At 35.3% G+C, this 24944-nt stretch overlaps 1 protein-coding gene across 1 annotated transcript in view; it reads right to left on the bottom strand.

Moving 5' to 3' along the window:
- The window catches only part of LOC136025177 (protein artichoke-like), a 26839-nt gene continuing 1895 nt past the window's right edge, over positions 1-24944 (bottom strand). The window contains exons 2-3 of the mRNA XM_065700949.1: positions 22776-22895; positions 1-604 (exon numbers count right to left, since the gene is read on the bottom strand). Of these exons, the coding sequence (XP_065557021.1) occupies positions 432-604; positions 22776-22895 (293 nt within the window). The 3' untranslated portion in view covers positions 1-431. The remainder of the gene's footprint in view (positions 605-22775; positions 22896-24944) is intronic.

Genomic DNA, 24944 nt, shown 5'->3' with positions numbered 1-24944 from the left:
TTTTAAAGTGATGTCTAAGTAGTTTATTCATAATCCTGAATACAATATAAAATTGGCTTCATATTTATCGAGTCACCCAAATTTAACCAACGGAAATCTTTTTCTGGTTTCTTATTTTGAAAAACAATGATAACACAAGCGTTTACGCCAAAATATAGTTTAGCCAATGAAATAAAAAGCATATTTTCTAAATAAAGGCAATTCCTACTCTTAGATATGATCCAACAAAGAGCTAAACTTTAGACCGAATAGATTAATCAAAAACAAACATAATGTTAAAAAATAACATGTGTTTTGCCCCCAGGATTTTTTTTAATTATGTCAGTAACCCACTAAACAAGCTTTACTTAATCTATACACAAATAGAAAATGTTAAATATTTCTTATTAACTTGTTGTATTTATGCTAATGCATTCCATTGAAAAGTGATATCACGAATAAAGAGAAGAGCTAGAAGACATTTGAGGACACAATGGGGCAAGATAGTCAAGGGGTAACTGATTGATTAAAGCACCACCAGCACATTTTCCACCAATCAATGCAGCCTCTAATCCAGCATTGCTTATGAGCCAGTTGACATCACAGCAACAGACGATATCATTGCCTGGAAAAACAGTAATTTATAAATATGAAAAAAATATTCTTCAGAATCAATCAGTCCGTGGTAACGAACTGTTTGCAAGGAGTGACTCGGCTCAATAGTAACCGAAACTCTATAAAACGGATTCCTTAAGTTGACTGTTACCCATCAAAAGCTAAAAGCCTGGAAAAATTTGCCTGATTTCTAAAAGAGAAGTAAAACAGTCAAATCGCACCGTCAGATTCAGCCTATTAGAGGATCCTACTCTAGAGGTTCGAAGTTCCCATTTGAAAAAAATGTGGAATTTTTTTTTTTTTTTTTTTTTTTTTTTTTTTTTTTTTTTTTTTTTACCAGAACCAGGATCAGGAATGCGTGTTTATTTATTTTTTCCCATGGGTAATCGTATTGAACCAATAGTCCTAGAATACCAGGACAGGGCTTATTTTAATCAGCATTAAATGTTCTAGTGTCCTTTTAAAGAACCAGAAATTGGAGGGTAATTACCTCCCTCTCACGCCCCCTTTTCTCCATAGTCATCAGATCAAATTTTGATATGGCCATTTTTTCCAGCATAGTTAAACAGTCTAATAACTATGCCTTTGGGGATAACATTTGCCCATAGTTTACGCATAGTATTTGTTATAGGGTAGTATACAGACATTTTTCGTAGGGAGATTCTGCCCTTCGGAGTAGTGGCTTTTCGATGGGGAGAATTTTTATTGGTGAGAGAAGCTTTCTGGGGTGAAATTTCCTGGGAAAATTTTATATTGGAATTTTCCAAAATTTCTATATAAAATTCTTTTTATTTTTCTTACTTTCTCTTTGCTGACTCAATTTACAAGAAGGGATGTTCCGAGGGAATTATCCGGGGGAAATATTCAGTGGAGATGGAACTATCTGGAGGATTTTTTCGTGGGGTGAGATTATCCACGGGAATAATTCTCCATAGGAGACTTTTCTGGGATAGCAACTTCCCACGGGGGGGAGGGGGATTTCCAGAAAAAATTTCCACGGAGGGGAGATTCTCGCATGATTCGAAAAACGATCAGAAATCAAAGTGTTTGTCAAATGAGAGAATGCTAATGATAATTTTTCTGGTGGAATCGATCGCGAGAAATTTTCCGGGGTAAATTTTCAGCGCGGATGGAATTTTCCGCGAAAAATGTTCCAGAGAGAGGATTTTGTGTGGAAGAAACTCTTTTTGGAAGATTTTTTGCAAGGCGGGGAAATTTTTCATTGCAGGAGCGTCTGATTTCCCAGCATTATTTGAAAAACGATCAGAAAAGCCTTATCAACAGAAAGTAAGGAGTAGCATTGAAACTTAAAATGAAAAGAAATTATTCTCTATATAAGGTGGTAGCTCCTTCCTCAATATCTCACTCTTTACGCTGAAGTTTGATGTTTTGTCCTAATCCTCTGAGAACGACTCCTGAAACACAAGGACTATTTAGTTAGAAAAATATAGTTTTAAAGTACTAAAAAACTTTAACATGAAGTGCGAGATTTTGAGGAAAGGACAAAATTCTTTATATACGAAATAATTTTTGTTCGTTTTGAGTTTTAATGTCGCTCTTTACTACTTGTTGAAAAAATGTATTTTTTATTTGGCACAAGATCCCATTGAAATGGAAAGCAGAGCATTAAATTTGTCGTTGTTCAAAACCCTTCCCCTGGGGACTTTGGGGGATCTAGTCGTCCTTAAATACATATTTATTAGATATTTCGACCATGCTGAACAAAATGGCTATTTAAAAATATTTATTCTGTGACTTTGGTAAAAAATGAGCATGGGAGAGGGCCTTGTTCCCTTCAATTTTTTTGGTAATGTAAAAAGGGCACTGGAACTTGTAATTTTCGTTCAGACGAGCCCTTTTGCAAAATCCTAGGACCCATGGGTCGATACGATCGCCCCTGTGAAAAAAATTAGAATAACTGCCAATTTTCAAAAATTAAAAAAATAATTTTAGCGTAAGAGCGAGCTACTGAGGAGAGGCAACCCATCTCATATACATTATATTTTCTCCTCATTTTAAGTTTTAATGTTGCTGCTTACCTTCAATTGAAAAACCTTGTTTTTATTTAATTGCTTATGGTTTTTCAAATAGTTTCGGAAAATCCAGCTCCCGCTCCATGAAAAATTCTCTTCCCCCGGGAGAGGAAGTTTTCATAGGGGAAGAGACTTTCTATGAAGGGGAGACTGTATTTCCAAGGTTTTTTTTAAAAAAAACAATCAGAAATTAAATTAAAAAAAAAGTTTTTTCAACAGAAAGTAAGGTGTAGCCTAACATTAAAACCTAAAACGAACAGAAATTATTACGTATATCTTTTAAAGATCTTTTCTATAATTAATTTCAGTCATTTGGAAATTGCTCAACTTGTGACTTTCATTTTCATAAAAATAACCTCGACCTCTTTGGCCGTTTTGTTACCACCACGCCTTACAAAATTAGTTCCATAAATATCGCTAAGTTACGTTGGAAAAATTTCTCGTGGGGGAAGGGAATTTTCCATGGAGGGGGAACTGGATTTCCTGACATTATTTAAAAAAAAATCAGCAATTAAATAAAAACAAGTTGAAAGTAAAAAGCAAAATTAAAACGAAGTGAAAATATTACGTATATGAAATGGGTTGCCTCTCCTCAATAGCTCGCTCTTCCGCTAAAGTTTTTTCTTTTAACATTTAAAAGAGGCTGTTATTCTAATCAAATAGCCTTTGTGATTCTGGAGTCATTCTTAAAAAACTGGAACAAAAATCAAACTTAGGTTATTAAAAATTTATTATTAATTAAGAAAAGTAAAATTAATTTGCAAATTTCGTTATAATTATTCATGTTCGGTGAGCCAAATTCAACACCTGCTTTAATTCAAAATCGCTCCTAAATTAAATAAAAAAACAAGTTTTTTTTAAAACTGAAAGTAAGGAGCGACATTAAATCTTAAAACGAACAGACATTATTGCGTATATCTTTAAAAGATCTTTTCTATCATTCATTTCAGACATTTGAAAATTGAAAGGGGCTATCCCTTCCTCAACGTCCCGCTTTTTAAGCTAAAGTTTTTTTTTATAGTTTTATAAAGAAGAGCTATGAGAAAAAGTGAAACTTTAGCGTAAAGAGCGGGGTCTTGAGGAGGGGAGATCCCCTTTCCTATACGGAATAATTTCTGCTTGATTTAAGCTTTACTTTCGCTCCTTACTTTGAGTTTAAAAAATGATTTTGTTTTCTTTAATAGCTTTAAGATGCCTGTGGGCATCTTAGCTTTAATAATTTTATTCCTGAGTTTTTCTTGTATCCCACTTGTTTCTTCACTTAATGTTTGCTTGATATGGCTTATTTATTCTTAAAACCCGAATATGAGCTTGGATTCAATATTTTAAGTTTTTTGTCAAAAGAGAAGCTCAATTCCACCTATTTTTTGCAATAAACAAGTAAACACTCGATAACATGCTTCGGGTTACTTGTCACTTCAATTCTGCTCTTGAGTCCCCACACACTCGTTGGAAAATATCACACACTCGATAACATCCTTTTTAGGCCCAGCTTTTCACACCCAAGCCTTGAAGCTAATTGTGAAATATAATTTTCTGTTTTACTAATCTAGTTCATTCCCACAAAGGACAGCAATGTTGTTAAGATTAATGGTACAAACATTAAAATATGTTTTCAACAAAAAAATGATTTTTTTCCTTTTTTTTAGATTCTAGTTGCGTGGGTATTAAGATTTATTTTCCATACAACCAAAAGTCATAACGATTTTGGAAGTGATAAATAAGCTTAATCCAAACATGCCTTCTTTGACAAATTTTTCACGATTAGCACCTCAAACTAATGTGTAAAATGTATTTTATTATTATTAGTTTTTTTTACATTGCTGACACCTGTATACATCTGGATTTGGCATTTTCCGCGGGGGGGGGGGGAGATTTTCTGGGGGAGCTTTTCGGGGGAGGGGGTATTTTCCAGGGGTGTAAACGCCTAAACCTAGATGGGAATACCCCTGTACACTGTTTTTTTGGCGATTTGTCAAAATTATCACACAAAACATCATAGTTTAACTGGATCATTATCCATGAGGAATCAGATATCTTGATCATAACTGTAGATATCACGGATTATTTTAAACCCAGATCCCATGGAAATTAATATACAACATAATTAGTTAAACTTTGTCATTTCTTAGACAAAATCAAAGGGTTTTACTTCTATCCAGAATCATTAAGCGTCAAAGACTATCCATATTTTTCAAGCAACGTTTCTAGGTAACTAATTAAATATAAAAAAACTAGTTTTTTTTTTAACTGAAAGTAAGGAACGACATTAAAACTTAAAACGAACAGAAATTACTCCGTGGATAAAAGAAGCTGTTTTCGAATTAATGCATGTTTGATTTTGGCTCTCCGCAAATAAATCATTAAAACGCAATTTGCATATTTATTCTTTTTTTGGCTAAATGGCCTTCTCTTAGTTTTGATCAGACGATTTTGAGAAAAAAGGGGCAGGGACGGAGGCCTAGTTACCCTCCAATTTTTGGTTACTTGAAAAGGCAATAAGAACTTTTAATTTTTGACCAACGTTTGTATTAGTAAAAATATACATAACTTAAGAATTAACTCATGTAACGAACTTTTATGTTCTTATATTTCCATTATGTATATGAGGGGTTTTGTCTCCTCATTAATACCTCACTCCTTACGCTAAAGCTTAAATTTTGTCCCAACTCTTTAAGAATGACCCCTGAATCAGAAAGGCCGTAAAATAAATAGTTGAAATTACTAAGAATACTTCAGCGTAAAGAACGAAGTATTTAGGAGGAGATGAACCCCTCGAATGAGTAATAATCTCTGTTTGTTTTAACTTTTAATGCTGCTCCTTACTTTCAGTTGAAAAAAACTTTTTCGTATTTTTTTTTTTTTATAATGCTACTAGAAAATCCTGCGCCTCCTTCATTGAATTTCTCTTCCCCCTTGACATATTCCTCCATGGAAAGATCCTCCTACATTACCCCCTCCCATCAACGTCCCTCCCAAACCAAAATAATCCCCCTGAGAAATGTCTGTGCACTTACCAATATCCATTACTGTATATAAACACTGGTCAAAGTTTGTAACTTGCAGCCCCTCCCCCGGGGACTGTGGGGGAGTAAGTCATCCAAAAGATATAGTTATTATGGTTTTCGACTATGCTGAACAAAGTGGCTATCTCAAAATTTTTATCCGTTGACAGTAGGGAAAAAATGAGCGTGGGAGGGGGCGTAGGTGCCCTCCAATTTTTATGGTCACTTAAAAAGGGCACTAGAACTTTTCATTTTCGTTAGAATGAGCCCTCTTTCGACATTATAGGACCACTCGTTCGATTCGATGACCCCTGGAAACAACAAACAAACAAAATAACAAAAAACAAATAAACAAATAAACACGCATCCGTGATCGGTGTTCTGGCAAAACATACGAAGTTCCACATTTTTGTAGATAGAAGCTTAAAATTTTTACAGTAGGGTTCTCTGATACGCTCAATGCGATGGTGTGATTTTCTTTATGATTCTATGATAGGATATTTTATAATAAGATATAGTTAAGATATTTTAGGGGGTGTTCCTCCCTATTTTCCAAAATAAAGCAAATTTTCTTAGGCTCCTAACTTTTGATGACAAAGGCTAAATTTGATGAAACTGATATATTTAAAATCAGCATAAAAATCTGATTCTTTTGATGTATCTTTTAGTATCAAAATTCCGTTTTTTAGAGTTTCGTTTGCTATTGAGCCGGGTCGCTCCTTACTACAGTTCGTTACCACGAACTGTTTGATTAGTTGTAAAAGTGTATCATACGGTAAAACAATGTAAAAACCAATTCTTTTCCAGGCTGTAAGATATGAAAGAAATGGGAATTTTTTAAATTAATTATTAATTAAAAGTAGTTAGCAACAGTGATCAGAAGGCTAATAGGCTTTCCTGCCCCCACCCCCAAACATTTTGGCTAGTGACACCCTGCTTAGAGCTGGCATGTTTGAAACATAGTGCATACTTCAGTGATTGTTTTCGTTCCTTTTTTAATCTCCCAGTCAGATGAAAACTCAGTGATCTTATTGCTCATTTTGTGATTTTTTCACAAACCTTTAGTGATTCACAAAACTCGGCCTGGTGGTAACACAGCGAACAGGTTTCAAACCTCTTTTATCAGCAATGAAAGTCATGGAAAAATTATTTAGGATAAATTATTAGCTCGGCAAAGATCCAAACAATTTAACGTCATCCAGCGTTGAATTCTTGGATGCAGGAATATGTCTGAGAAAGATACAAAAATTATATTTCTGCAGTAAATTTGAGATCATGTTATCATAAGCCTGTATAGGATTAGTTTTTCAGGTTTTAAATTATGATAGTTTTTATAGTATATTTCTTCTTCCTTTTTGTTGTCATAGTAAACACAACAATTTCCAAAAATCTGTCATCCATGATTGCACATCGGCGTGCATATAGGAGATAGACATATGAAGTACCCTCCAGTCCCAAATAATTAAGATTTTAGTAAGTACTGAACTGGACAGTACAGTACTGAACTTGCTTTCAAAGTAAGAACATCTCAAATAACTGGATTATATTGATTCAGAGTTCAAAGTAAAAGGATTTGGTTTGAATTGGATATTTATGAACTGTGAGTAAAACCGGTCTACTTTAGTGTGACTTAATTTATATAACTATATTAGTGTATCTTATTTGATCTGAATTGAATAAATTCATTTTTCGCTTGACTATTTTCTTTTAACGGGGGATAGTCACATACCCCTTTGGCTTTGAAGATCTGAGTGTGCGTACCGTATAGACGTACTGTGTTGCAAGCTTAACCTAAAGGATTTTATTGCATTATAAGCTTACTGGAGCGTTAAAGGCGATTTTTTTTGGCCTTGCTTATTTAACCCCAGACCTAAGGAGTGAGAAATTTCAATATTTATTTGTCCTGGTTGTGTTCGTTCTTATGGGAAGGGGATCACCCTGCAATGCACAAAATGTCTTGAGATGTTTCACCCACAGTGTGCAGGCATTTCCCCAACTGAGCGTAAAGAAAAACCGAATTGGATTTGCTTAATCTGTTCAAATAATGATGAAGATCATGAATCTTGAATCTCTAATAATAATCCCTGGATATCCCTGATACTCAAACAGTTCGTGGTAACGAACTGTAGGAAGGAGCGACCCGGCTCAATAGTAACCAATCAAACAGTTCGTGATAACGAACTGTAGTAAGGAGTGACCCAGCTCAAGAGTAACCAAAACTCTAAAAAATGGAATTTTTATACCAATAGCTACATCAAAAGAATAGCATCTTAATGCTGATTTTAAATATATAAGTTTCATCAAGTTTAGTCTTACTCATCGAAAGTTACGAGCCTGAGAAAATGTGTCTTATTTTAGAAAATAGGGGGAAACACCCCCTAAAAGTCATAGAATCTTAACGAAAATCCCAGCGTCAGATTCAGCGTATCTGAGAACCCTATTGTAGAAGTTTCAAGCTGTTACGTACAAAAAAGTGGAATTTGTATTTTTTGACAGAAGGCAGATCAGGGATGCGTGTTTATTAGTTTGTTTTTTGTTTTTTTCCCCAGGGGTGATCGTATCGACCCTCTTGTTCTATAATGTTGCAAGAGAGCTCATTCTAACGGAAATGAAAAGTTCTAGTCCCCTTTTTAAGTGACCAAAACAATTGGAGGGCACTTAGGCCCCCTCCCACGCCAATTATTTTTCCAAAGTCAACGGATAAAAATTCTGAGATAGCCATTTTATTCAGCGTAGTCGAAAAACCTTATAACTATGTCTTTGGGGACGACTTACTCCCCCACAGTACCCGTGGGAGGGGCTACAATTTACAGACGTTTTCAGGGAGAATTTTTGGTTGGGGGGAGGGGTTGAGAAGAGGGGGCATGTTAGGGGAACTTTCCATGGAGGAATTTGTCATGGGGGAAGAAATTTTCCATGAAGGGAGCGCAAGATTTTCTAGCATTATTTAAAAAAAATAATAAAAAAATAAATATGAAAAAGTTTTTTTCAACTGGAAGTAAGGAGCAGCATTAAAACTTAAAACGAACATAAATTATTACGTATATGAGGGGCTCACCTCCTCCTAACACCTCGCTCTTTACGCTAAAGTATTTTTAGTAGTTTCAACTATTTATTCTACGGCTTTTGTGATTCAGAGGTACTGACATGGGGGTGAACCCCTCATATCTATATATATAAAATAAATTTGTCTGTCTCTGTGTGTATGTGTGTGTGTGTGTGTCGAGTGACGTCATGTTTGTGTGTCGACTGACCTCATGTTTGTCGACTGACGTCATTATAAGGATTGAGCTGTATGCGTCATGAAGTTGTTTGTCGACTGACGTCATGTTTGTCAACTGATGAAATTACATACCGGGACACAAATGACGACCGGGACACAGGAAATATAAATGACGACCGGGAACCTCAAAGAGAAATTACAGACTGGGACACCCAGACACAAATCACGACCGGGACACAAGGAATATAAATGACGACCGGGACATAGGGACGTAACTACAACGGGGACGCCGCGGGCACAGGCGGGATATATAAATGACGACCGGGACACAGGGATTGTTCGAATAGAAATTACAGACCGGGACACAAATGACGACCGGGACACAGGGAATATAAATGACGACCGGGACACTCAAAGAGAAATTACAAACTGGGATACCGGGACACAAATGACGACCGGGACACAGGGAATATAAATGACGACCGGGACACAGGGAAACGTCATTAGAATAATGAGATATAGATCTGAATACGGGTTGTTTTTCCCATGGACAATTATATGTTGCATGTTCAAGTCTATTTATATGCACATAAAATGGGACAGCGAAGAATGTTGTATATTCGCATGTTTTACGTAGTTAAAAACATTTATATATATATATATATATATATATATATATATATATATATATATATATATATATATATATATATATATATATATATATATATATATATATATATATATATATATATATATATATATATATATATATATATATATATATATATATATATATATATATATATATATATATATATCTATTCATAGGTGGGACACAGGGACACAACTACAATGGCGCGTAACTAATATGGCACGTAACGACTTACGCGCGCGGGGGGGGGGGGGGCTTGGGGGCGCGAAGCGCCCCTCCAACTAGGTGTTGGGGTGGCGCAAAGTGCCACCCCAACAGCTAGTATGTAATAAAAACATGAGAATACAAAAGTTCGTTACGTAAGCTAATTTATAAGTTACGTATATCTTTTGCTAATAAAAACAGTCGTAAAAAATTAGAAGTTCTAGTTGCCTTATAAGTAACCAAAAAATCGGAGGGCAACTAGGCTTCCTCCCCCTCTCCTTTTTTCTCAAAATCATTCGATTAAAACTATGAGAAAGCCATTTAGCCAAAAAAAAATATGCAAATTTTGTTTCAATTATTCCTCTGCGGAGAGCCAAAATCAAAACATGCATTGATTCAAAAGCGTTCAAAAATTAAATAAAAAAACGTTATAACGAACAGAAATTACTCTGTATATGAAAGGGGCTTTTCCTCCTCGATACCCCGCTCCTTTATGCTAAAGTTTGATTCTTTCTCGCAACTCTACTTTTTAAAAGAATAAAAACTTTAGCGTAAAGAGCCTGGCGTCGAAAAGGAAAAAGCCCCTTTCATATACGGAGTAATTTCTGTTCGTTTTAAGTTTTAATGTCGCTCCTTATTTCATTTCAAAAAATTTGTTTTTCTTATTTAATCAGCAGTCAAAAATTCATTCCTGCTAATACCAATTTTGTAGCAGAAAATTCATGCAGCCGAGGCGTGGACCTGTCAGTCAAGTCTATTTCAAGACCAAATAACCATTCCACTGAAGTAATTCCAAGTGACAATATATCTGACGTCACAAGCCAGCCACTCAATACATCATATTTTGATAAGACTTTTGTGTCAGAGACAGGGATTTCGTATGTCGTAGTTAATTCGATATTATTCTTCGCTCTTCATTCGTTGAAAGCCGGAATAACTGTTGATGAAATATCTAACGTAATGGCAGGGTCGTTTACCGTTTCGTTTAGAGGAGTTGAATGTAGCAAAAACGCTGCTCGCATGTCTGTGTCGTAAAACTGGTAGATTGCAAGAAAGGAGAGGAAAAACAGCTGAAAAGACTACTGCCTCGGACATTTATTTATTTATTTGTTTATTTATTATTACGAATAGTGGTAAGCATCAATGCTTGTCGCAAAAACACAAAATCATAATACTAGTCTAAAGTAAATTGGCAACGACAAACTAAACAGCAAAAACTTCTAAATAACACAACACTACACAACAAAAGCGTCTAAATAAAAAGGCGTATTTACTAATGCACTCTTAAAAATTCGAACACTCTCTGCCTCGACAACCTCCAAAGGCAAACCATTCCATGGTCCAGCAACTCTACTAACAAAAGATAATTGACCAATTTTTTTCACTGGTTTTGGGGGATATAATTTATAATCATGCTGACGAGTAGAGTGATAATGGCTAAATTTAAAAAAAATAAATTTGGATCAACATCATCCACTCCTTTAATTATGCAGAACACATTTACATGGTCATTGCGACGTCTACGAAACTTCAACGACGGGTGTCGTTGCGGATTGGAAAGGCGCTGGAAAGGAGCCTTTCCTATCTCTGCGGATAGGAAAGGCGCTGAAGGTATGGGACCAATCTAGTTGCCCTTCTCTGAACCTTTTCTATCCTATGCTCATCTATTAGACTTAATGGAAACTAAACATAAGTATTATACTCAAGAAGAACGCGGACCATTGATTTGTATAGTAGTAAGAAATTACGAAGGTTAAACCTACTAAAGCTTCTCCTTATAGACAATAAACGATAATTTGCATTCTTTACATTTCAATTGGGTATCAAAGTAAACGCCAAGGTCACGCACTATTTCGTTAGAAGGGATTCGTATGCCAGACAGCTGGTAAGTATGCACATGGGGGAGTTTACGAGAATAGTGTAGAACAACACACTTAGAAGGGCTTATGAACATGGAATTAGATTCGCACCAATAAGCTAGAGAGTCAAGATCCTCCTGTAAAAGTTGCACATCGTTTTGGTCTCGTACTGGTAGATAAAGTTTTTCATCATCCGCGAACATCTTGACAGTAGAATTCTGAACAGAGGAAGGCAGATCATTAATAAATAAAGAAAATAAAATTGGACCCAGGCAGCTACCCTGGGGGACTCCGCTTAACACGTCCATTGAGGATGACATAGCTTCACCAACAACAACCTGCTGAGTTCGTCCATTTAGATAATCAGCAATAAATGCAATTGTTTTTTTTTACCCATTTATAAGCTGCACATTTTATAAGAAGGTTGGGTATTGAGACTTTGTCGAAGGCCTTCGAGAAGTCGATGTAAATGCAGTCAAAGGGTATAGCTAAATCGGCAAAACGTTGAAAGTCCAAAATAACCTCAAGAAGCTGAGTATTACAGGACCTATTTTTTCGAAAACCATGCTGAGCAGGATTCCAAAGATGATTTCCGTCAAAATACTTTTGAATGCGTGAAACAATCAACTTTTCCATCACTCGGCAAAAAATAGACGTAATTGAAATTGGCCGATAGTTTTTAAAATCTGACCTGGAGCCACTTTTGTGAAGTGGCTTTACCAAGGCCCTCTTCCACCCTGACGGACACAGTCCATGTGCCAAAGATAAGTTAAATATATAGGTAAGTGGTTCTGCAATTTCATGAGCAATTTGTCTTATCATTATGTTCGGGAAACCGTCTATATTTGGCGCTTTAGACGAATCCAATTTTATAAGAATAGTATAAACTTCAGTCAATGAGAAATCTGAATCATCAAATGGAACAAGAATGTCCGATGACGCAATCGACTCTACTTGAGATGCAAAATTAGCTTCATTTGAATGAGTTGGCTGTGTTTTAACAAAAACCAAAGAAAAAATTTGGTTAAAAATAAGAGCCTTCTCAGAATCACTATCATATGTCATATAATATATATCAATATAATCATATAATCAATATAATATATCACTATATTATACCTTCTAGATTAGTATCTTATTTTATTTCTCGTTTGTAGTATTTATTTGTTTATTGTTTTGTCTTCGTTTGTTTGATCTTTTCTTTTTTGTGAGTTATCTTGCTTATCTTCTTTTACCATTGTTTTGCTTATGATTCGTCTTGTTGGCCACTCTCCCCCCCCCCTATGGAGAACCCATTTTTTTTTTTTTTTTTTTTTTTTTTTTTTTTTTCATTATTATTCCACCTGTTCCCGTATTGCAAAAAAAAATTATTCATATAGGTTAACTATGCGTTTATAATGATTCGCAAACTGATTATTTACGTACTATATGTCTGATCAGTTGAATGGCATGAATCGGTTGCGAAAATTTGAATCTGACCCTTTTCGACTGAATGATATACTTCGCGATGGAATAGCAAATGATTATTTTGCAATTGATTTTGATTGCCAAAGATTGAGTAAATATATTCCAGTTACGTCGTCGTCATGGGAAAAAAGTGAGAATTTTCTTAGTGTATGCCATTGGAATTGTCATCTAACTACAAGTTATAATGATATCTTGCATTTGCTAGATCTGTCTAATAGCTATTTTGATGTTATTGGTTTTTGCGAGACTTTTTTGACTTCTGAGCATTTTCTGCCTTCATTTCAATTTCCAGGTTACCAATTATTTGTGAAAAACCGTGAGCTGATGTTAAGGGGAGGTCTAGCATTCCTTGTAAAAAATGGGATATTTTGCCGTCAAAGGGGGGATGTCGATGTTTGGATAGAGGGTAAGGTTGAATCGTTTACTCTTGAACTGGCTATTGATTCAAAAAAACTTATTGTAAGTGAGGTTTATAAACCACCAAGTGCTCGTTTGGAGGATTTCACGGAAGGATTTGAGATATTAATGAGAGCTGCGGTATCTAGCAAGTTAGATTTTATTTGTATGGGAGATTTTAATGTTGATTTGTATGATTTACATGCTATTAATCTTGATTTTTTAAATTTGATGGTTTCAAATGATTTATTTCCCCTTGTTGGGGTCCCGACACGTATAACTAGTCATTCAGCAACTATAATAGATAACATTTTTGTTAGTTCGAAGTACCTGAAATCTAGTGCTGCTGATGTTCTGGTATTCCCATGTTCGGATCATCTCCCAGTTGTAGCTTCTGTGCCACTAGTAATGGCCAAAGAGAAAAAGGCAGAAAAAAAGCAAATACGGCAATTAAGGAAGCAGAATATGGAAAACCTTGCTGAGGAACTTAGTAAGGTTTCATGGAAACCAGTTTTTGATGAGACAGAAGATGCATCCTATACATTTGATATTTTTATGAATATTCTCCAGCCGATATATGATAAAACATGTCCACTAAAAGTGTTGAGAAATACAAGGGAATCACCGAGAAAGCCGTGGGTTACATCAGAACTTCTTCAGATGATTAAGAAGAGGAATCTACTGTATCAGTCATTTTTAGATTGCCAAAGTGCTGATATGTTTGAAGAGTTCAAAAAATAAGAAATCAAGTGAATACATTACGAAGATCTTGTGTCAAGAGTTATTATGAATTGAAACTTGGGGAAACAAAGGGGGACTCAAGGGGAACATGGAAGGTTTTGAGAGAAGTGTTGGGTAGTGACAAGAAGAAAAATACACCAACTTCACTAATTGTGGATGGAAAAGTCTATGAAGGCAAGCAGAGCATTGTGAATCACTTTGGTGCCTACTTCTCGACGATTGGTGAAGTGGTTCAAAAGCAAGACCAGCCACTGAGTCAAGGAACAAGTGAGGAAGCTTTCATTGATGATAGAGGCCTGGGACTAATAATGGAGGCTGAAGAAACGAATATGCAGGAGTTGAAAGAAATTGTAAATAGTATTAAGTCCAACTCTTCAGGTAGTGACGGTATAAGCCTTAAGACATTCAAGCTTATTATGGTTTATCTCCTACCATGCCTTGTTTACATGATTAATTTATCACTGAAATTGGGAGAATTCCCGCAAAAGCTTAAAGAGGCACGAGTGATTCCTCTTCACAAAAGTGGCTCAAAGACTGATCTGACTAACTGGAGGCCGATTTCTCTACTGTCGGTGTTCTCGAAAATGTATGAAAAAGTTATGCATAAAAAGCTTTATGCACATTTAACAAAACATGGTTTTTTAAGTGATAGTCAGTTCGGATTCAGGAAAGGACATTCTACTGTTCATGCTATGCAGCATTTTCTTGATTTTCTGGATACATCAATGGAAAATGGTGAAATGACTTTATCGGTTTTTATAGATTTTAAAAAAGCGTTTGACACGGTTGATTTTAAAATTTTAATTGATAGGCTAAGGTCACTTGGAGTCACAGGTAGTATTTTAAAGTGGTTTGAATCTTATTTGATAGGGAGGTCGATACGTGTATGTTTTGATGATGTTATATCTAATAAATTTTTTATAAGTTGTGGTGTTCCGCAAGGTTCTGTTTTGGGTCCCTTACTATATCTTGTATATGTAGATACTATTCGGTTTTATGTTCCGGGTGTTGTTAATACTTCTTTCGCTGATGACACGGTATTTTCAGCTGCTGCAAGAAATGCTGATGATCTTGTGGAGAAAATTAATCAAGCTTTAAGTCATCTTTTAATTTTTACAAAGATTAGCCGTTTATCAGTGAATGTTTTAAAAACTCATTTTATATTATTTAGTAGGAAAGGAAGTCCAGTTGATTTAAATGGAAAAATATTTCTTTGTAATAGGCCATTGAAACAAGTAGCTGTGGTGAGATACCTTGGTTTCCAGCTTGATCAAAATCTGAATTGGAAAGCACATGGTGATCAGGTGGCAGCTAGGGTATCTAGAGGGCTTGGATTGATTCGGCGTCTGAGAAATCAGTTACCTCATTCTGCCCTTTTAACTCTTTATCATTCTATTGTCATGCCTTATATTTCTTATGGTTGTGTGATATGGGCTGGTGGATTTTATACAAATTTTAAACGTGTTCAGGTTTTACAAAATAAAGTTATTAGACTACTAGGAAATTATGTCCATGGTGAAAATGATACAGTTAATTGCTATAGGAAACTTATGATCTTTAATGTTAGCCAACTTCATGATTATCAACTTGCTATATTTGTATTTCAGAGTATTTATGGTTTGTCCCCTGAAATTTTTCGTCAAATGTTTATAAGGAATTCTTCATACAACAGTTATGAGACTAGAAATATGGATGATTTGGTATATGAGTGTCGCAGCTCTCAGAGGGGAAGTTTTGGTCCCAAGTTTGCTGGACCAGTAGTGTGGAATTCTTTACCAATGAGTATAAGGTTATCTGAAAATGTTAGCCAGTTTAAGAGTAGACTAAAGAATCACCTTCTGAGTAGAAAATAAATAAATAATTTAAATTGGATGGCTTATTGATTTGTTTTTTTTAAGTGTTTTTTTTTTTTTTTTTTTTTTTTTTTTTTTTTTTTTTTTTTCTTATTCTTTGTTTTCATGTTGTTTTCTTGTTCCCAATTTTTTTGTTTCATTTTTTTTTTTTTTGTTTTTTTTTTTTTTTTCTTATTCTTTGTTTTCATCTTGTTTTCTTGTTCCCAATTTTTTTTTTTTTTTTTTTTTTTTTTTTTTTTTTTTTTTTTTGTTAATGTTGTTGGTATTGGTGCTCATTAATGTTTATCAGCCACTACTAACAAGTCTCTGACTTTCTAAAGTGGCTGATGTGTTTTTTTTTGTATATTGATGAAATGTATAATAAAAGTGTCCTCTCTCTCTCAAAAAAAAAAAAAACCTTTTGGTGTGTATCCTGATGCGTGAACGTAGATGTAGATGGTGCAAGGTTAGGCTTATTCCTATTTACATATTACCAAAACATTTTAGGTGATGCGGTGCTTGAGTGAATAATACGCGACTCAAGCTCTTCACGATTAGCCCTGAGAAGCTGAGTGACCTCGTTTCTCGCTAGTGAATACGCATGCCATTCACCTGAATCCGCTTGCAACTGAGTATCCAAATGTCCTTGTCTGACTACTTTACCTTGTCGTGACTCAATATAAGACCGCCAAAGACTATTTTTCTCACTTATTGCTTGGAGTATGTGTCTCAGAAATTTAGGATTATTTCTGCGACCGGAAAAATTTTTCACCAAAGGAACAAATTTATCCCTTCATTCCCTCAGCACTTTTTTTGCAAAATCAAACGCGGTGTCCGGAGAAACATGATTATATTTTAGTTCATACATGATATTAATAGACGAAATAAACTGACACATTGATTCATAATCGGCTTTAGCATAATCATGGCGATAAAACTCAAAACCTCTCTGTTGAGCATCAATATTCATGTAAATATCTAACACAACATGGTCACTTTTACCTAAAGGCGGACGGAAATCTATACTCAAAATATCATTGATTGACTTGGTAATAACCAGATCTAAAATTGATGGAATAGCATCATTATCATTCCTGGCTCGAGTTGGCCTATCAATATGTTGGTATAAGTACAGATCATCCAATCTATCTAAAAATTGCTGCTCATACGATGAAGTGGACAAACTTGTACTATGCGCACCCCAATCTATCAAAAGTAAATAACACATAATGCGTGTTATCATAGAACTTGATTCGAAACAGTTTATATGGCCTGTAATCGTCCCACAGAGCTTTAATGAATGTCCAGTATCAAAGCCATTCATCAGCGTCTGGCTTGATAAACTGGTTTATGACTGTTCCCGAAAGCTTGAAAAAACACTGTCTTCTACTGAGCGTATCGAATCTAATTTGGAAAAAAAAATAAGTCCTGGCAATGATCTTTATCTCGATCCCCCCACTGTGCCCCACCATGAATGGCCGCCTCTCCCACTAAAGACTGTCCCATTAGAGACCATAGTGATAAAAAACCCACCCGCTCTCCTACTCAAGGATCCTTTCTGCCGCAAGAAAGAATTTGATAAGACAGGGTGTGCAAATATTCGTTATGTTAAAGATATTAAGGATAGTCTTATGGCATCGGTACTATGTCAAGATGCATCGAAGCTCAGTTGTGATCTAAAGGTTAATTTTCCTGAAAGCATAATAACTTCCGAGCCTCAGCAATTTTTTGGAATTATCAGGAGTGTGGACATTGATTTTGATGTTAGTGCCTACGTATTGGACTTTCCAGGTATAATCGAGTTTAATCGGCTAGGAAAATCGCAAACTGTAAGAGTTATTTTTCAAATAGAAGAATACCTGCATTTTTACATCACACATGGCATCAAATTCGGTTATGAGCTTTTCCGAGTGGAAAGTGATCGTATTCAGCCTAGGCGTTGTTTTAAATGTCAAAGTTATAACCATGTTCAAAATCAATGTAAATCTAAATGTTTCAAATGTGCCCGACGTAGCGGTAATCACATTTCGACTAAAGACTCCCCATGTCAAGCGTCAGTTAAATGCACCAGTTGTGGCTCGAATGATCATCCAGTTTACAGCTTTAGGTGTCCGACTTTAAAGAAGTTTTGTAAATGAATGTATTACTTCATGTTACGTCCTTTAATTCAAATGGTTTGCTATGGAAATTACCTGTACTTCATAGTTTTTTGAATGAAAAATCATCGTTATTATGTCTTCAGGAACACCACCTCCTTGATCATTCATTGAATCTGCTTTCTACTTTGTCTACTCAGCATGATATTTTTGCTGCTCCCGCTACACCGACTGGTGGGCGTCCCTCCGGTGGCTTAGCTAATATTTTACCCAAGTCTCTTAATGCAACTATTCTAGCAATAGATACAAATTTTTTAGCTTGTAGTTTTTCAAACGTAGTTTTAATTAATTGTTATTTTCCGACTGATTACCATGATGATATTTCTTTTGATACGTTTACTCAATGCTGTTTTAATCTTAGTCGTTTTGTCTCTAGTTTACAGTCAAATTTGGGTATTTATATTTTAGGTGATTTTAACTGTGATCCAAATATAGCAAATGAAAGGGGTACAATTTTATCATCTTGTCTTCCTAATTTTTCTGTTTTACCGAAGTCCCAGGATTTTACTTATATTCATTGGAGTGGTAGTACAACTAATATTGATCATGTTTTTTCTTCTAGCCCAAGTGATCCTTTGTCTGTGGTTATTGTAATTGAAGATTTCACCGTTAGTGACCACATGCCGTTTCAGTTCCTTTTACCCCCTTTGCCTTCTCGTCCTTCCCCAGTTCATTTTTCTGGTAATAAGCTTCCTAAATTTTTTGATCGGGTTGATTGGAATGCAAATTTTAAACCGCTTTGCCAAGAAAGAATTGGGACTTTAATTGATAAGGTTTTTATTCCTGATAGTTTGGATTCAATGGACAGTAATCCCTCTTTGACTATTAATTGTCTTTATTTTGAATTAATCCATTGCTTAAAGTATGGTGCTGCGGCAGAGATTGGGCGCGCAGAAACCTTTTTGGAGCCTCAATCCTTTTTTGGTAAATTCTAATAAGGCGGCAAAACAAGCGTATTGGGAATGGCGGGCGCTTGGTAAGCCTAGAGACTCGCATCCAGCTTGTTTGCTAATGAAAAAGAGAAAGGCCGAATTCCAAGCGGAGCTCTGTCGTCATAATAACTTTATTATAGAGGAAGCTTCTTCAAACATTGATAACGACTAGGACAAGGATCTCCTTTGGAATGTTTTCCGAGGCAATAGGCGGACTAACATGCCTGATACTAATTCCACACCATCGCCAAAAGAGTGGGAAAATTATTTTTCTAAGTTGTCGACTTCGCACGATTCTAACAATGTTGTGTTGCAATTAGATAAAAGGTTGAAGAATTATTCAACTGATTACAGGATTTCTGAGGATAGGTTACGTGGAGCAACCAAAACGTTAAAGGCGCAGTAGGCTAAGGGTCATGATGGCGTATTTGCTAATCACCTTAAACTTGCTCCTTCTTCTTTTCTTATTACTCTACTGGCATTTTTCAACCTTTTACTTATTACTGGTTTAGTACCATCGTCATTCTATATTGGCATAGTTACGCCTATTCCTAAGAGCGGGAAAAAAGACTTGTCATCTTGTAGCTCCTGGAGGCCAATTACTAGGGGTTCTATGATTGGGAAAGTGTTTAAGTTGTGTTTGAAGGATCTTCTTAAAATTATTGACGCTGGTTCTAATCAAGTCGGTTTCAAGAGAGGTTTGGGATGTGACCACGCCCATGCATCTTTCAGCAAAGTTTTTGAAGAAGCGAGAATCTCTGGTCAACCGCTATACGCCCTCTTGATTTATATCAAAGGGGCCTTTGATAACATTTCCCTTGCATCTGCACTGCTCGCTTTAATCCATGCTGGATTGCCCCTAGCTGTCATTCGAGTCCTTAGCTCTTGGTATTCTGGATTAAAGATCCGTATTTGTCCGAGTTTGTCTTCATCTCAGTCCAAATTCATTCAAGCGGGTAGATGAATTAGACAAGGAGGAATTATTTCTCCCTATATATTCAATTCATGTTTGGCTACTGCCCTTAATTCTCTTTCCTGCTCTTTTGTTTCATTATCTCGAAATCTGTCTTACATTGCATATGCTGATGACATTATCCTTCCAAGCCGGTCCAAGTTTAGACGTGTTTCTAATTTTGTTTGGTTTGGGCCTTTCTATCAGTTTTGAAAAATGTCAATTTTTTGTTGTAAATTGTTTAGAGGATAATGTCAGGGCGACTCTCGATTGCGGCAATGGTGTTATTTTTCAGTCGTCGCCAATGGTCACTTATGTGGGATTACCTTATGCTGCTTCGAAAAGAGATTTTAAACAGTCCTGGTTCAGCATGTTCAGATGAAACTACGCAAGGCATTTGGACTTTTAATTCGTTTTCAGGGTCTTTAGCGTCGGGACGTCCTTGGTTGCATTTATAGTGCTGTTGCTCTGCCTCACGTATTGTTCCCGTCCCTCCTCTTCCGTAATTTCAGACCTTCTGATCTTTCGCCCATTAAAGTTTCTTATTTTAAATTTTGTAAATGTTTACTTGGTTTCCCCCTTTCTTTTCGTAACACTGAGATTGTTTTAAAGCTTAAAGTGAAAGATCCTGTAGTCTGTATAAAAAAAAAAATATAAAACATTTGAAGATAAGGCGAAAATTAACCTGTTAGACCACAATTTACTTCCGTTTTTTAGTAACAGTGCTGGCTCTTGATGATTTATAGGCTAAACTATTTAGCAAGTGTTTTTTTTTCTTTTTTTTTGAGTGTTTGATCAATTTTTGATAAGTTTTGATTGTAAGTGTTATCATTTGCCTTTTCTTTATATTATATTGTAGCATACTCCTCATTTTTTGAGGGAAACAAAGGAAATAAATAAATAAATAAATTGCTCTAGAATTGCGTAAGTGCTCTAGAATTCTCGTGACCCGTCTTGTAATGTTTCTGTGACACTTGCTATCCATTCCAAAATTCAACTCCCCTCTCTAAAATAATTTCTGCTTATGGGACCGATTAGGCCTCGTAAGTATTTTGTTTTCTTCGTATTAACGTATATTATTTAAATATTAAAATAATTATTTCCTTATAAGGAAAAGAAAAGTTTGAATAATGTAAATCGAGGGCATTCGTTTAATTTTTCTGAGGAATTGGATGAGCCATAAGCAATTTTTTCAGGTGACGAAGAAAAAGTTGAGTATGATTGTCTAGAAACTTGACAAGACCAAATTTTGAGGAGACAAGAAAAAAGACATTTTGCTTCTAATGTAACTTACAGCAAAAGGCTGAAATATTTTCAATACTCTGTTCAGTCCGGACTTCTTAACCCTAGAAGGGTAATCATTCGTAAATTTTACGACACCAAAACACGTTTTAGCGGTTGCCATGAAAACGGATGCATTGCACAAACTTTCCTCCCATATATGCTAATATTATGATTAGCCAGTTCTTGTGCTATCACCGAGGTGTTATTATCTGAACTGGATGAGGAGATATTAAGGGTAATTAGTAAACTTTACGAAAGCTTACCATCTACGTAACTTTTCACGTGTTCAGGAAAATTGATTTTTTTTTTTTTTTAACTGCATAATTACAAAGCTTTTTCACACAATAGGGTGAAATCAGTTTTCTAACGTTGTTTTCAAAATTCGTAGCAAATTTTGTCAGGTATAGCGTATGGAAAATGCTGAACTTGGCTATTTTGTGATTTAACCTATTTGTTCCCCTATCTAGGGAACAGATAGAAATGTCACGCTTGACAACGGGCTTCCATCGACTCCGTTTGTAGCAGAACTACAGCAAAAAATTGTATAAACTGACGACAGTTGAGACTCTACGAAAAAGCAAGAGGAATATTCCAGAAGAACTGCTTTTGAGCAAAAGGAGAATTACAAGAACCTCTATGTTCAGTTTCGATCAGGAACTGACTGTAGCGTCATTTCGTACTGACCCATTAAAATGGTTTGGCTTCTGTCAACGTGCCATGTGGGTATCAGTATCACCCATCCAACCCAGAAGCCTGAGATCATTGAACACTAACACCAAAGGCAGTGCTGAAACATTTAATCAACTGTGTAATCCAATGTCAACCGCTTCGAAGACCAACAAGTGGCACTTGCGAATATTTTATGAGCTGATCAACACCAAGTGCATCAACAGTTATGCCATTTACTCCTTCACCATATCCAAATCTGGTGGAAAACCACATTCATGAAAGGCTTTGATGAATGTTCTTTTCAAAGAGTTTGCCCAGCCGTACATGGTCACTCGTTTAGAAACCTCAAATTTGCAGCACTCGATGAACTCGATATCAGTCGAACAACAGAGATGACAGGCGAAAACCTTTAGTGACGTCTATGGAAGGAAAAAGAGCGCCCTTTAGCCTTTACCCATCAAGCATTCGGCGAATAATTACCAATTTTTGCAACCACTACAAAAAGCCATTCTGCGGCGAACACCATGTGAAGTCGAGTATACCAAGTGACTTCAAGAAATTACAGCAATCTTTTGTAATGTAAAATACATTATTTGGATATTTTTTGTTGATAATTTTCATTTACTTTTAAAATATACTTAAATAATGAGTTTTAGAAGTCAATATATTTTCAAGTAGTAATTTTTACGAAAACTTACCATCTACCTAATTTTTTGGGAAGCTTACCTTTCTAGGGTTAAAATTTAAAAAAATAGTAATTTAGTTTGTCTTACCACTTAAATCCAGTTTGCCACTGCCACCGATCATTGTTTCTAACATGACTCGAAAAGCTTCTTCAGGAAGTGATGTAAGAAGATTGTCTTTTAGAGAGACGTTAGTGTTTGAAAGTAGACCTAGATAAAATATTAGAATGAAAGTATGCGTGTAGGTATCTGTAATGTCACCATAGGGTATGATATGAAACTCTTTCAAGTAGAACCTGTTTTATAATGTGGAACCTTGAACAAGTCGACACCCCTGATATGTTGCGATCTAGATTAAAGATTTTTGATAAAAGAATTCAACACTTTATAAATGCTCTAAGTAACAACAATGAAAATTCTTTTTGGCAATAATTAGCTGTTTGTAGATAATCTTAATTGGATGATTAGTTTCATTTATGTTAATGTATTCTAATTTTTGCGATTAGGCATAAATATAATTCTAAGTTTATGTTGAATTACAGTGTTTAGTAGGGTTGGAACTGGAACTATAATCCTTATTAATAAATAATTCCAAATATTCCCAACGATTTTAAACTTGAAGCTTGCTAAAAAGAGATGTTAATGTCATTTGGCCTTTAAGCTTGGATTGCGCAGCAATTTTCCTTGAAAATCTATTATCAGCTACTGGTGGCTTCTGTGCAAAATTTTGTATCAATAGGATAATGTGAAGTTGGTCAAAAATCTATTGCTCTGTTCTTATATAAAACTCCAAAATTAGAAGCGCCAGTTTAACTTTTTATATTTCCTTGTTTTTACTAGTGGAAAAGATCATAATTACTTATTTTTTGAAAGCCAAGGCACTGTGTTAGCAAATTGACAAAATATGCATGAGTGTTTTAAATTTTGCGTTTGAGTTCAGCTCAATGGGGCAATTGCTCTCTTTTCCTAGAGTAAGTTAACCCTACTTTCGTGGAATTGAATGCCATTTCCCATTAATGTATCAGTGGCGTTGATTAGAGGGGTAGGGGGGTTATTTGAAACCAATATCTTGAATTTTGATTTTTTTTTTTTTCGTTGAAAAATGGCTTTTTATGTTGTTTTTCTTAAACAAACTAAAAAAAAAACAAATTGTGCCTTCTTTAGATTTTGAAAATACTTTTTGCCGCCCCTACATTTACAGTAATTGACAATACTGAAAGGTGAATTTTAATTTTTTACCGAAGCTGATATAAAATTTCAAAATGAACTAACAGAAAGACAACAGTTAAATATTTGCTACAAGAATTAACGGAATATACAAATAAGTACAATATGGTAGGAGAACAATTGGTAAAAAAAAAATACACGATGTATTGAAGAAATAAAGGTGAACTACTTAGTTTTATAGACTCTAATCCCCAGAAACCAGGTATAAATACAAGAAACCCCTTGAATTGCTTGCGTTCAAAGTGAATAGTTTTGAGGCAACCGAGGAACTACATCTATTATGATTTTGGGATTACTAATCAGTTGTTATTTCTCTATGTTAATTAATGGAAAAAATACAGGCTAATAGTTGTTCTGACAAAAAAACTCTACAATAACTTAGTGGGATCAATTTACAAAATGTAGGAGGGAGGAGCAAAATACCTAGTCCTGCCATAAACATTGAAATAAGGTATTAAAATAAAAAAATAATTACTGGTTTATTTGAAAAGTTTTTGCATATTTTATTACTGAAATAACGAACTACAAACTTCAAAGAAGTATTCAAAATGGCCGCCATTTGCCTGAACACACCAATGAAGTCTGTTAGGCCATTCATCAATCGCTGTATGAACCGAATCTTCAGAAAAATTGTCCACAGCTTTTACCAGTGCCTGCTTCCATGAATGCAGATTATTGTTACGTCGTGTACAGACCATGCTCTCTAAAACTAACCTAAATTTGTAGTCAAGGGTATTAAGGTTTGGGCTGGCTGGCAGCCGATGATCACTACTAATAAATTTGGGTCCATGATCTTTCAGCCACTGTTCATTAGTTTTGGCCTTATGTGCAGGTTCAAAGTCCTGTTGGAATATCCATGATCTATCTTGAAACATGGTTTGGCTTTGGGACTCCACTACATATGTTAAAATATCCTTCTGGTAATTTCTCGCCGTCGTTTTATCTCCCTTTTTGAAAAAAATGTAAAGAAGTGACGCCATCATAGAGCACACAATTTGTAGGACTACAAATTGTGTTCGGTTTTAGAGGGTA

The sequence above is a fragment of the Artemia franciscana genome, chromosome 3, assembly GCF_032884065.1.
Source record: "Artemia franciscana chromosome 3, ASM3288406v1, whole genome shotgun sequence".
NCBI lineage: Eukaryota > Metazoa > Arthropoda > Branchiopoda > Anostraca > Artemiidae > Artemia > Artemia franciscana.
Note: the sequence above shows the minus strand (reverse complement) of the source record. Positions and strands in the feature narration are given on the sequence as shown.